The following is a 14,111-nucleotide window of genomic DNA, read 5'->3' on the forward strand; positions in this document are numbered from 1 at the left end:
CCTCAGCCCTTTAATACTTTGTTCAATCCTGCGGTCTATCGCTCACAGAATCACCAACAACCACGTTCCTAGCCCTCGAGGAATCCATCCTTTGAGGAAAAGGTGCTCCAAGCACTTGACAGACTAAATGACACCCAACAACAGGTGCATACCAACACACAGTCCATCGCGAGGTTAGAGACCCAAGTGGGTCAAATAGCCAATGCACTGAGTCGTAGGGAAGAAGGTAGGTTGCCCAGTCAGCCTATCCAACCCCCTAAAGGACAATTTGGGGTTCATGAAACCGCCCCTGTTGACGCAAAGGTAGTCATGACATTGCGCAATAAGAGAGAGGTCAAAACTTGACCAGAGAAAGAGAAGCTGAAAGAGCATTTGGCTCCCTTCGATCCCAATGATTTTGGGGAGGAGAGTTCACAAAGTAAGGAAGGATCCCCTCCAAACACACCTGTACCACTTGTAACGACTCTAATTTTTAATGAATAAAAATTTCATTTAAATTTCGTCATTTCTTTTTAAGTTCATAATATTGCTTTTAATATTTCTTTTTAATTCCGATAATCCGTCATAATTAGATTTTAGCCATTTAAAATTCATTTTTTGATTAAAAGCCCTACTTGGCAAGTATAGTTAGCTTCTAGCCAATTAGTTGAGGAAACCTAACTACCAATTCATCTAGTTACTTTCTCCTAACCCTATCTTTTAACCTTTACCCGTTGGACAATAAAAGTTAGGGAAACTTTTATCCATTGGACAATAGGAAACCTAGATTATCCACCTAAGGTACCATTCTAGATTTATTGAAGTACATATATAAGATTATATATAGACTTATGTACTTCATAGATTTATATAAGCTTGCTTAAAGGACACCTCCTTAAAACCATTGGTCAATACATGCTAGGGTAAACTTTACCCCTTGGATAATAAGGTTAGTCTACCAACAAGTACTAGGATTTTATTAAATAATCACTTACTAGATCTCCCATGTGATTATTTTTTAAAAAAAAATATGCATATGTACCTTATAAATCTATTGCCCTAGATTTTCTAAAGATATTGTTATATATAGATATGTGTACTAAAGTACTTTTATATAATAGTGTAATAGGAACATGTGCTTGTTAGATTAGTTTATTAGGAAATCTTGACCTTATATTTTTTTTCTGATACTTGGAAATCTTAGAAGATTACATAGTTCCATATGTACTTCTATATATATATATATATATATATATATATACACACACACACACACACACACTCACACACAGGGTCATATACATATACATACTTATACATTGTACAAGAGAGAGAGAGAGAGAGAGAGAGAGAGAGAGAGAGAGATTGGGAGAGAGAGGATGAGATTTGAAGTGTACCTTGTCTTGATCTTCCATGATCTTCTTACACACTTACAATCTATGGTTATATACTTCTCCAAGCAAAATCTATCTTCCATTGTCCTTATATGTACTTTAATCATTAAATCTTTGTACAATCCTTACTTCTTCCACAAAATCTTTCCCAACCAACCCTAAAAGTACTAAATCTAGCCATGCAAGCCTAAAACTAGGTGGGAGATGTACAAGTAACCCATAACCTAACCTATCAAGCTTTCAATCAAGCTTGACAAGTGAGAAAAAGATGAGATAGAGAGAGAGAGAGAGAGAGAGAGAGAGAGAGAGAGAGAGAGAGAGATTTTAGGTGGGAGAGGGAGAGAGACATGCCTTGCCTATAAATAGCAAGCTCACTTCAAGCTTAAACTCACACCTTCACTCCTTGCTCCAACTTCTCTCTAGAAATTCTAAGCTTTCTAAGTACCAAAGTTCAAGTTTCTTTAAGTTCTTGAGAGATACCACCAAGCCACCTCCAAAAACCACCCCTAGATCTTTAAAGTAGCCTAGTTTAGTTAACAAAGTTGTTTCTAGGAAGAGAAAATCCATCTCTCTTCCTTTCGAAGCACTTCGGAGCCGTTACGCCGCCGATTTGCAAAATCGACCGACCGCCGAGAAGAAAGGTAGAGTCCCTTGTCCACTAAACTCAACGTTTAACGTAGAACCGTATATTGGAAGTATAAGTAGATTCTCCGTATATAAGGTTATCTATCACCTATATGTTTGAAATGCATGATAGTTAATAATTTATTTTCGTTAATGGAAGTATGAGCATGTTGGAATAATCAACTTTTACTCTAGTAAACATGTAATGTTTTGAATCTCCCACAAAGGAAGAAAGAACGGTTTTTCAAAGATAAGACTTATCGTTGATAGATATATTCGTATTTTGATCTTTAGATGGTTATGAGCGTGTATACATGAATTGCTTGCATTACTTGTCTTGTTGTGAAGCATAAGTGATTTTCACTCCAAAGGCGTCCGTACATGTGGCGTTATGCTTTAAGTGGTGATCTGAGCATGATTAGTAATATAGAGTTAGATGATCTTGCTAGTTTAGTTTCAAGATTACAATGAATGATTTATGAATACGTATGTGAAAAGTCCTACTGCGGAGTCGTTGCATGAAAATGAGACACGAAAATCGAGAAAGTAGAAACATGGCACCTAGGGTGTGGTTAATGAAAAGGCGTGTTTGGAAAGCGAGAAATATTTTGGAAACCGCAATGTGGCCAAACGTGGTAGCCCATTGTGTGGTGTGTGTTTCGTGTGCCAATGGGAACCCGGTGCGGCGAAACCATTGTGAGGATACTCAGGAGACCGGAACGGCGGAACCGAGGTTGGGTGTGTGGCTTGGTTATCCACGAAGAGGAGCCAATGCAAAGTGTGCCAATGGGAACCTGGTGCGGCGGAACCATTGTGAGGATACTCGGAAGACCGGAATGGCGGAACCGAGGTTGGGTGTGTTAAAAACAATTTTGAAAACGTTGATATGGTTATGAAATGTGGAAATTGGTGACACGGTCTACGAGGAGTCGTGTAGGAGAAACTGGAAAAATCATGGACACCAACGTTAGTTGAATAGTGAATGCGGATGTGTCATTGTTAACTATTTTGTCGAATATGTATGAACTATGTGCAAAGCATTGAATTTATGATCGTTTGCTCGTAAGTTAAGGGTTAGTGGGTATGGGTTACTTTATTGAGCTTTTGTAGCTCATGGTGTTACCTTTGGTGACCCTGACATATTATATTGGTGGCGACGCTGGTATAATGTGTCAGATCTTATAGATGAACAAGGTGAACTCTACACCTTGGAAGCCTTTGGAGCTGAGGAGCTGGCCAGGATAGAGGAACAGGCAGAGCAGTAGATAGGAACCCTAGTTCCCTCCCTTATTTGAATAAAAGTACTCTTTTGAGATTTATGTTGTAATATTGAGCCAGACTCTATTTAGATTTTTAATGAAATTTCCTATTTAACGTTCCCAAAATTCGGGGCATTACACCACCCACTCCCATGTCAAAGGGCTTTAAGGTACCACCCTATGTGCCTAAAGCCCCGTTCCCATCATGTTTGAATGCACCATCTCCCTTCCCTAAGAGGGGAGCATCTATGGAGGATATCCTTGAGGTATTCAAGCAAGTGAAAGTTAACATCCCACTCCTAGATGCCATCAAACAAGTCCCAACTTATGCAAAATTTCTGAAGGACCTCTGCACTCAAAAGAGGAAAAGCCGAACCAATGTGTTTAAAAAGATCCTTCTCACCGAGCAAGTGAGCTCTGTTTTTCAGTCTGACGCTCCCCCTAAGCTGCAAGATCCTGGTACCCCGACTATTGACATAGTCATTGGGAGACATGCCATAGAGCGTGCAATTTTAGACTTAGGGGCTAGTGTCAACTTGATTCTGTACTCGGTGTATGAACAATTGGGGCTTGCGGAGTTGAAGCTCACGTCGGTTACCTTGCAATTAGCTAATAGATCCATAAAGGTTCCACATGGAGTAGTTGAGGACGTTCTTGTCAAGGTTAATGATTTTTACTTTCCGGCTGATTTTATAGTCCTTGACACAGAACCGACGCAAACCCTCAAAAAGCAGACTTCGATTATTCTTAGTCGTCCCTTCTTAGCGACCGCGAATGCTAATATACATGTGAGGAGTGGAGAGATTGTAGTACCCTGACTTTTAATTGTGTTTAGAATTTAAGTAAGTGTTGAACTTGATGTTAATTATGTGATTTTGGCTTTGTTTTGCTAGTTATTAGGAAATGGAACATAGGTGGTTATAGGTCACACCTACACATGATAATTTTTCTTGCACTCTGTTAAAATGAAAGAAACGTGTAATATTTCCCCTCATCCTCATCACACATAGAGAGAGAGAGAAAGAGAACCATACGGTGGAAAAGAAGAAGAGAAAGAAAAATAAAAAAAATTGGAGATTTCTTCTTAGACTTGGATTGAAGCCTAATTTGGTAAGTACATGCCTAGAGGAGTAAGATTTCTTGTTCTTGATGTTCAATTTTTGCTAGAAGTGCTGAATCTAAGTGGGTTTAGGGTAGAGACTGAAGTTTGTGTTGGAAACCCATGAACCTCCTTTAAATTCCTAGAAATTGACATGTTTGAAGTTTGTGTAATTCATGAATTTGGTATATTTGAGGTAGCCCATGAGTATGTTCAAGTTTACTTATGTTTTGTGAAGTTTCTGTATGAGTTTTGATGCGAATTTTAGGGTTTTACTTCAGAAATTCGTCCAGGTTGTGGGTAGGCAATTTAGAGCTTCAACAGAATCGAATCTGCCATGTTCTTGAGGGATTTTTCTCACCAACTTCCCGACCTTAATTTTTTTGATATTTTTACTGTAAATGCCTGTATGTGTCTTCTTTATTGTGTAAAATTTTCAGAACCTAACTCAAAATGTGGAAGGAGTTAAAAATCGTTAACCGACCTGCTGTTCTGGTATCTGCAGTGCTGACAGCATCGTCGTACTTTACGGAAACGGTCATATTTTTCAGCTCGGACGATGAAATTGCGATCCGATTTCTGAATTTGAAACTAGACTCATAGACCTAAAAAAATGCATGAAGATTGTGTCTTAGTTATTCTTGTGCAAAGACAGATTTTAAGTTGAAGTTAGAACTGCAACTGTTTTCACTAGGCTAGGTATCTAACTTCTTCAATTGTTCTCAAATGTGTTTAGGACCTCATTTAAGTTATATTTATGCATGTTTAACAGTTTCTAATTGTGTTTCCATTGCCTAATTATTTTAGGAGGTTCGGATGACACGTAGATACGAGGTGAGTGATTTAATACCTAAATTACATGATTTTGAACTTGTTTTCTTTAACGAACTTATTTGAACAAATTTTATGAATTGTGTACTCCATGGAATAGCAATGGAAGGTGGACCTATTTGTGAAATATTTGCGAATCTATTTAATGGCATTCCCAACGCCCGGTCTTGCTAGGGGACGGCTTAATGGCTAGCAAGGGTGTTTGAGGTTGGTGTGTGTTTTGGGATAATGCGTAGACGTCTGGCTTATCCACTACCAGGGATGCCTGGTAGCTTATGAATTTTGAATAGCGGAATGTGCATTATATTTGGCCTATGGATTTGAGTTCTTGTTTTGAAATTCTATCAAATTATTTTGCATTGTCCATGGAAGGCATGTGAGTTATGTATTAATCATTCACACGAGCTTTGGCTTATGTATTTTCTTTTTCCACCTTTCAGGAAGCGACGTGTAGGGTGGCGTGGTGTTTTACTTTTGGGATGTGTCGTATTTCTTTTTGGAAACTTGTATAGAGGAAATTCTGCTTGTGGACACTTAGCTTTGTACATGGTTTGTTAGCTTTTGAGTTTGTAGTTTGTAAGTAAGCACAGCTTTGATAGGTTTACTTTTGGTTTGTAAAACCTATGTAAGACTTTGGTTTGTTATCAATAAAAAGTTGGCTTTTGCTTCCGCTGTTAAGTTTTAGTCCCTTTTGATTATCACTTGTTTAGGTGATATTTGATTTGAGATTTGGCCTTAGTGAGAAATCACTGGCATTTGTCATGATTAAGACCTCAAGGGGCGGGTCAGGGTCGTGACAAAGTTTTTGGTATCAGAGCATGAGCAATATGTTATGACAATGAGATGCACGGTTAGCAATGACTCACACACAAACCCTCAGAGCTTTAGGACAAATGAAGTCTATGTGCTAAGTGAGCCATATTGAATGCTATGCTATGAAATTGTTAATGTGATTGCTATATGACCATATGTGCATAATTTATGTGATCCTGATTTGATTTGTACAATATGAATTTGTTTCTTTTGATTTAGCAAATGGAGCATCAGGATATTCCAGAGGGGGCACAACCTCCACCTCCAGATCAGGTGGAGAGAATGGAGCGGATACTTGAGGGATTACTTGGGGTAGTGAACCAGCAGGCCCAGCAAAATCATCCACGGCCTATTGTGATGGGAGAACCTGCTAGAGTTGAGCCGATTAGTATCAAAGATTTTCAAAAAATGAAACCTCCGACCTTTGAAGGGGGAATTGATGGGCTAAAGGCTTACAACTGGGTTCAAGGTTTGGAGAAGATATTTACGGTTCTTTAGGTTCAGTGTCCAGAAACACACAAGGTGGTTCTTGCTACCTACAACTTTGAAGGAGAAGCTCACCGATGGTGGTTACAACAAAGAGAAAGGGAACAGAACATGAATTGGGCTCGGTTTAAGGAGATATTTTATGAGAAGTACTTTCCACAAACTTTGAAGGACAACAAATGTAGTGAGTTCATTAATTTGAAGCAGGGAGACAATATGACAGTGTCTGAATATGATAAAGCTTTTACCGACTTGAGTCAATTCGCACCACACATGATTTCAACGGATAATCTTAAAGCAAAGAGATTTGAGGAAGGTCTAAAGGATGGTCTTCGCAAGCCAATCAAGATGCTCAGGCTGCCAACATATACGGATGTACTAAATGTGGCTTTAATGTCAGAAACCAATAATAAGAAACTGAACACTTCTGGTAATGAACAAAGGAGACAAGTCGATTATGTGCCGCCAAGGAATTAGGGAGGCAGCAATCCGTATAAAAAGCAGAATATTGGAACATCTGGGTGGAGTCAAGGTAGTAGTAGTGGTGGAGGAAATCAGAACCGGCCATGTGGGAAATGTGGTAGGATACATACCGGGCAATGCTATCGAGATGCTGGAGCATGCTATAAATGTGGATAGATGGGACATTTGATGAGAAATTGTACGAATGCACCCAAGCCAGGATTTGTGGATACACGTGTGGCTTCAATGGGTTCGAGGACTGCGCCAAGACCGACAGCCACCGTTAGTTCAGCGTAAAGTTCAAGAACAAAGTTGAATTCAGGAAAGAGACAGGGTAAGATGTTTGCAATGACGCCAGGGGACTCTCGAAATGCAGATTCGGTGGTGTCAGGTACACTCCGTATTTGTGGTCATTCGGCTTACGTGCTTATTGATTCAGGGTCTACTCATTCTTTTGTTTCTATGCAATTTGCTACTAAGCTGACTAGACCACTTGAATCACTTGATCACAAATTGCATGTGTCATAACCTATGGGTAGTGGTATTATATGTTCTACGGTCTATAGGGTGTGTGATATATTAATTGGAAGTGTGCATTTGCTAGTAGATTTAATTCCTTTGAACATGGGTCATTTTGATGCTATCTTAGGAATGGATTGGTTATCTTCCAATTTTGCTACTATAGACTGTATAGCCAAAAGAGTTATGATTCAGATACCAGATAAGGGAGATATTACTTTTGAGGGAAGAGCAGTGGTTTCACCGCCTTATTTGATATCTGCCATGCATGCTCGTAGATTGATAAATAAAGGGTGTCAGGGTTATCTGTGTTCAATTCTTACTACTGAATCTGGAGTAACTACCTTGCAAGATATTCCTGTTGTGAATGAGTTTCCTAATGTATTTCCAGAAGATTTGCCTGGTTCATTGGTTGATAGGGAGATAGAGTTTGTTATTGACCTTGTTCCGGGGACTCAGCCGATTTTTAAAACTCCATATCGAATGGCACCATTGGAGTTGAAGGAATTGAAAGTCCAATTGCAGGAACTACTTGACAAGGGGTTTATTTATTAAACCAAGTATCTCGCCTTAGGGAGCACGGGTCTTATTTATGAAGAAGAAAGACGGTACAATGAGGCTTTGCATTGATTATCGGGAGTTGAATAAAGTGACTATCAAGAACAGGTATCCACTTACGAGGATTGATGATTTGTTCGATCAACTACAAGGAGCGAGGGTGTTTTCTAAAATTGATCTTCGATCGAGCTACCATCAGTTAAAAGTAAAGGCAGAGGATGTTGAGAAAACAGCATTCAGAATGAGGTATGGACATTATGAATTTTTGGTTATTCCTTTCGGAGTTACTAATGCACCTGCAGCCTTTATGGATTTAATGAATAGAGTGTTCAAGTATTATCTAGATGAATTTGTTGTTGTATTCATTGATGATATACTTGTGTACTCTAAGACTCCGGAACAGCATGCCAAGCACTTGAGGATGGTTCTACAAACACTATGGGAGAAGAAGTTATTTGGCAAACTGAAGAAATGTGAGTTCTGGCTATCAAGTGTTGCATTTCTTGGGCACGTGATTAGTGGAGATGGTATTACAGTTGATTCACAGAAAATTGAGGAGATAATAAATTGGCAGAGGCCGACTACTGCAACAGAAGTCCACCGTTTTTTGGGATTAGCTGGATACTATTGGAAATTTGTCAAAGACTTCTCCAAGATTGTAGGTCCATTGACTGAATTGACACGAAAGGAAGTACCGTTTGTGTGGACTAAGGAAAGAGAGAACTGTTTCTTAGAGTTGAAGGAACGGTTGGTGACGACGCCAATTCTAACCTTGCCATTGGGGACAGAAGGATTTGTGATTTTCAGTGATGCTTCACATTGAGGTTTGGGCTGTGTTCTGATGCAACACGGGAAGGTAATCGCTTATGCTTCGCGTCAACTGAAATTGCATGAAAGGAATTATCCTACACATGATCTGGAGTTAGCGGCAGTGATCTTTGCTTTGAAATTGTGGCGACACTATTTGTATGGGGCGTCATGTGAGATTTATACGGACCATAAGAGCTTGAAATATCTCTTCACGCAAAAAGAGTTGAACTTGAGGCAGAGAAGGTGGCTTGAGTTGATGAAGGACTATGATTTGACAATTCAATATCATCTGGGCAAAGCAAATGTGGTTGCAGATGCTTTGAGCCGAAAGTCTTCAGGTGAGTTGTGTTATTTACTTACCTCTCAGCGAGAATTGATTAGAGAAATGGAAAAGTTGGAACTAGAGGTTTCTATTCATGGCACTGATGCTATGTTGGCTGCTTTTACTATTCAACCTATGTTATATGAAACTGTTAGGCAAAGACAACGGGATGATGAATTTTTGAAGGACATTATCGAGGCATGGGAAACTAAACCTAAGGAGGATTTCACTTTTAGAGATGGTGTGCTGAGATTTCAAAATAGGGTTTGTGTACCTGATGTACCAGAAATTCGAAGACAAATCTTGGAGGAGGCTCACAAATCCAGATTTGCAGTGCATCTTGGAAGCACCAAAATGTACCGAGACCTTAGGGAGGTGTATTGGTGGCCAAGCATGAAAAGAGAGGTGGCCAAATATGTTTCTCAATGCTTTACTTGTCAACAGATGAAAGCAGAGCATAAGAATCCAGCAGGATTGCTTCAATCATTGCCAATACCGGAATGGAAGTGGGAGCACATCACAATGGATTTTGTTGTGGGGTTGCCGCATACTCAGAAAGGTAATAATGCGATATGGGTAATTGTGGATGGCTTAACAAAATCTGCTCACTTTTTGCCTGTAAATGTTTCATATAGTTTGGAGCAATTGGCTGAACTGTATATTAAGGAAATTATACGATTACATGGTACGCTAGTGTCTATTGTGTCAGACAGGGATTCAAGATTCACTTCTAATTTCTGGAGGAGTTTGCAAAAGGTTATGGGCACAGAATTGAAATTCAGTACAGCTTTCCATCCACAAACCGACGGTCAGTCTGAGAGGGTTATATAGGTTTTGAAGGATATGCTACGGGCTTGTGTTTTAGAATTTCAAGGGAGCTGGGAGAAACATTTGTCCATCCACAAACCGACGGTCAGTCTGAGAGGGTTATACAAGTTTTGGAGGATATGTTACGAGCTTGTGTTTTAGAATTTCAAGGGAGCTAGGAGAAACATTTGTCTCTAGTAGAATTTGCATATAACAATAGTTATCAGGCAAGTATAGGTGTGGCACCGTACGAGGCACTATACGGGAGGAAATGTCGATCGCCGATATGTTGGACTGAAGTGGGGGAGAGGAGACTAGAAAGACCGGCTATTGCTGACGAAACTACCGAAAGGATTTGAGTAATTCAAGAAATATTGGAAGCGGCGCAAAGTCGGCAAAAGAGTTACGTAGATTCGAAGAGGAGACCGTTGAAGTTTGAAGTTGGGGACTTTGTGTTTTTGAAAGCATCGCCAATGAAGGGAGTGAAACGGTTTGGAAAAAGGGGAAAGTTGCAGCCAAGGTATGTTGGGTCGTTTGAGGTTTTAGAGAAGATTGGGGAAGTAAGTTACCGTTTAGCATTACCACCGGAGCTATCCTATGTTCACGAAGTCTTCCATGTATCTATGTTGCAACGGTATTTGCCTAATTTCGATGAGAAACTGCTTGTAACGACTCCTACTGAACTTCGGGAGAATCTCAGCTACATAGTAAAGCCGGAGAAAATCGTTGACTGGAAGAACAAGGTTCTTAGGAACAAAGTGATACCGTTAGTTAAAGTGTGGTGGACTAATCAACGTGGGGGAGAAGCGACATGGGAAACAGAGGAGGACGTGCGAAAGAAATATCCGTATCTCTTCCCAATACAAGGTAAGTCAAGTTTGAGGACAAACTTCTATAAGTGGGGGAGAGTGTTGTACCCTGACTTTTTATTGTGTTTAGAATTTAAGTGTTGAACTTGATGTTAATTATGTGATTTTGGCATGGTTTTGCTAGTTATTAGGAAATGGAACATAGGTGGTTATAAGTCACACCCACACATGATAATTTTTCTTGCACTCTGTTAATATGAAAGAAACGTGTAATATTTCCCCTCATCCTCATCACACGTAGAGAGAGAGAGAGAGAGAGAGAGAGAGAGAGAGAGAGAGAGAGAGAGAGAGAGAACCGTACGGTGGAAAAGAAGAAGAAGAGAAAGAAAAAGAAAAAAAATTGGTGATTTCTTCTTAGACTTGGATTGAAGCCTAATTTGGTAAGTACATGCCTAGAGGAGTTAGATTTCTTGTTCTTGATGTTCAATTTTTGCTAGAAGTGCTGAATCTAAGTGGGTTTAGGGTAGAGACTGAAGTTTGTGTTGGAAACCCATGAACCTCCTTTAAATTCCTAGAAATTGACATGTTTGAAGTTTGTGTAATTCATGAATTTGGTATATTTGAGGTAGCCCATGAGTATGTTCAAGTTTACTTATGTTTTGTGAAGTTTCTGTATGAGTTTTGATGTGAATTTTAGGGTTTTACTTCAGAAATTTGTCCAGGTTGTGGGTAGGCAATTTAGAGCTTCAACAGAATCAAATCTGCCATGTTCTTGAGGGATTTTTCTCATCAACTTCCTGACCTTGATATTTTTTGAAAGTTTTAATGTAAATGCCTGTATGTGTATTCTTTATTGTGTAAAATTTTCAGAACCTAACTCAAAATGTGGAAGGAGTTAAAAATCGTTAACCGACCTGCTGTTCTGGTATCTGCAGTGCTGACAGCATTGTCGCACTTTACGGAAACGGTCATATTTTTCAGCTCGGGCGATGAAATTGCGATCCAATTTCTGAATTTGAAACTAGACTCATAGACCTAGAAAAATGCATGAAGATTGTGTCTTAGTTATTCCTGTGCAAAGACAGATTTTGAGTTGAAGTTAGAACTGCAACTGTTTTCACTAGGCTAGGTATCTAACTTCTTCAATTGTTCTCAAATGTGTTTAGGACCTCATTTAAGTTATATTTATGCATGTTTAACAGTTTCTAATTGTGTTTCCATTGCCTAATTATTTTAGGAGGTTCGGATGACACGTAGATACGAGGTGAGTGATTTAATACCTAAATTACATGATTTTGAACTTGTTTTCTTTAACGAACTTATTTGAATAAATTTTATGAATTGTGTACTCCATGGAATAGCAATGGAAGGTGGACCTATTTGTGAAATATTTGCGAATCTATTTAATGGCATTCCCAACGTCCGGTCTTGCTAGGGGACGGCTTAATGGCTAGCAAGGGTGTTTGAGGTTGGTGTGTGTTTTGGGATAATGCGTAGACGTCTGGCTTATCCACTATCGGGGACGCCTGATAGCTTTTGAATTTTGAATAGCGGAATGTGCATTATATTTGGCCTATGGATTTGTGTTCTTGTTTTGAAATTCTATCAAATTATTTTGCATTGTCCATGGAAGGCATGTGAGTTATGTATTAATTATTCACACGAGCTTTGGCTTATGTATTTTCTTTTTCCACCTTTCAGGAAGCGACACGTAGGGTGGCGTGGTGTTTTACTTTTGGGATGTGTTGTATTTCTTTTTGAAAACTTGTATAGAGGAAATTATGCTTGTGGACACTTAGCTTTGTACATGGTTTGTTAGCTTTTGAGTTTGTAATTTGTAAGTAAGCACAGCTCTGGTAGGTTTACTTTTTGTTTGGAAAACCTATGTAAGACTTTGGTTTGTTATCAATAAAAAGCTGGCTTTTGCTTCCGCTGTTAAGTTTTAGCCCCTTTTGATTATCACTTGTTTATGTGATATTTGATTTGAGATTTGGCCTTAGTGAGAAATCACTGGCATTTGTCATGATTAAGACCTCAAGGGGCGGGTCAGGGTCGTGACAGAGATGGAGGTGACCTTTGGGAACATGACCCTTAAGCTTAATGTTTACAAGGCTGCGAGACCTTCTCTAGTGGAGGAAGACTGCTTCACAGTCGATGTCTTAGAGGACTTAGTGGAGGAAGCATTGCCTTCTATTTTGACCGATGACCCATTGGCCGTTTGTTTGGCTCATTTTGACTTTGATAATTTTGATATTGACCAGTCTATTGAGGAGGTTAACACTTTACTTAGTTCTACAACCCTAGTGGTCACCCCTCCTCGACAAATTGAAATTGAGCCTGCACCCATTCTTGTGGGTGAACCACCCACTACTTTTGTAGGGTCCCCATTAGAGCTTGAGTTACAGCATGTGCCCCCTGAATCTATGGCTCCATGTGTTAATTTCGTAGAGGCTATCACGATAGAATACAAACATACATAGTGTACTCAAAGTTGGGGGGGTAAGTGGTTCTTGCATAGACATTTATGGTTCAGAGGGAGAGATGGAGAGTAATGTGTCTTGTTCGGTCTTAATTTTTTGGGTGAGTTTCCAAACTTTGTCATTTAAGCACATTTTTCCTTGGTATGTTGATTTTATTCGTATGGTGACTAGAGGGACAATTCTGACTTGGTTATGTGATCAACTATCTTTTATTTTTCTAGTCGGGTCGAATGATATCTTTTGGAATGATCCATCTCGTGTAAATTTTAAGCGGAGGATAAAACTGTTCTTAGAGCGTTAAGTGTGAGGTGGATCGTAACAAGTCTAGGAGACTTTAAATCCATGGAGGATGCGATATCTCTAGTGTTTGCCGTGCTCGAACGGCTTCCAACGGTCTGGTATAGCCACCTTGTCAAAGCTATGTATGTAGTACTTAGGAGGTTGGGTCTAGCGGCAGGCGCGTAGTTAGCAATGAAAAATCTGTCTGAACCATCCGACTTTAGTGTCCAGCTTGGCGGAGATTGCTTCATAAGCCGAGTGGTGGGTAAGGAATCTAGCAACCCCAGAGGGAGTGACAGCCTATTAGATGATGGCACTACTTCTCAAGATATCGTTGAATCCTACGCATATTGCTCTTCCAACAAGTAGGGAACCACAGTCTTTGGCAAGGGAGAAAAGTAGTACCCGTGTCTTTCGTGTGAAGAAAGTGGTGGATTTTAATTGTTGTTTATGTTTTTTATGCAATCTCATGAGTTTTCTTTTCTTTTTGCTTAGTTTTTGTTTTGTCAGTTAGTTTTGTAATTTATTTTCATATCTTGTTTTGGTGGAGACTAACGCATTGCAGGTTGTTTCGTTCAAG

General features: G+C 39.5%; 1 protein-coding gene across 1 annotated transcript; it reads left to right on the top strand.

Moving 5' to 3' along the window:
• The first annotated feature begins 10,058 nt into the window (after window positions 1-10,058).
• LOC131308093 (uncharacterized) lies at window positions 10,059-12,567 on the top strand. The gene is made up of 2 exons (XM_058334914.1): window positions 10,059-10,830; window positions 12,474-12,567. Exons 1-2 carry the CDS (start codon window positions 10,437-10,439, stop codon window positions 12,485-12,487), a joined length of 408 nt encoding a protein of 135 aa, XP_058190897.1. The 5' UTR covers window positions 10,059-10,436; the 3' UTR covers window positions 12,488-12,567.
• The last annotated feature ends 1,544 nt before the right edge of the window (window positions 12,568-14,111 follow it).

Source organism: Rhododendron vialii, chromosome 11a (genome assembly GCF_030253575.1).
Source record: "Rhododendron vialii isolate Sample 1 chromosome 11a, ASM3025357v1".
NCBI lineage: Eukaryota > Viridiplantae > Streptophyta > Magnoliopsida > Ericales > Ericaceae > Rhododendron > Rhododendron vialii.

Bases quoted from the DNA above. Each gene is read 5' to 3' on its own strand.
- LOC131308093 (XM_058334914.1), top strand. From the start codon at position 10,437: ATGAAGGGAGTGAAACGGTTTGGAAAAAGGGGAAAGTTGCAGCCAAGG.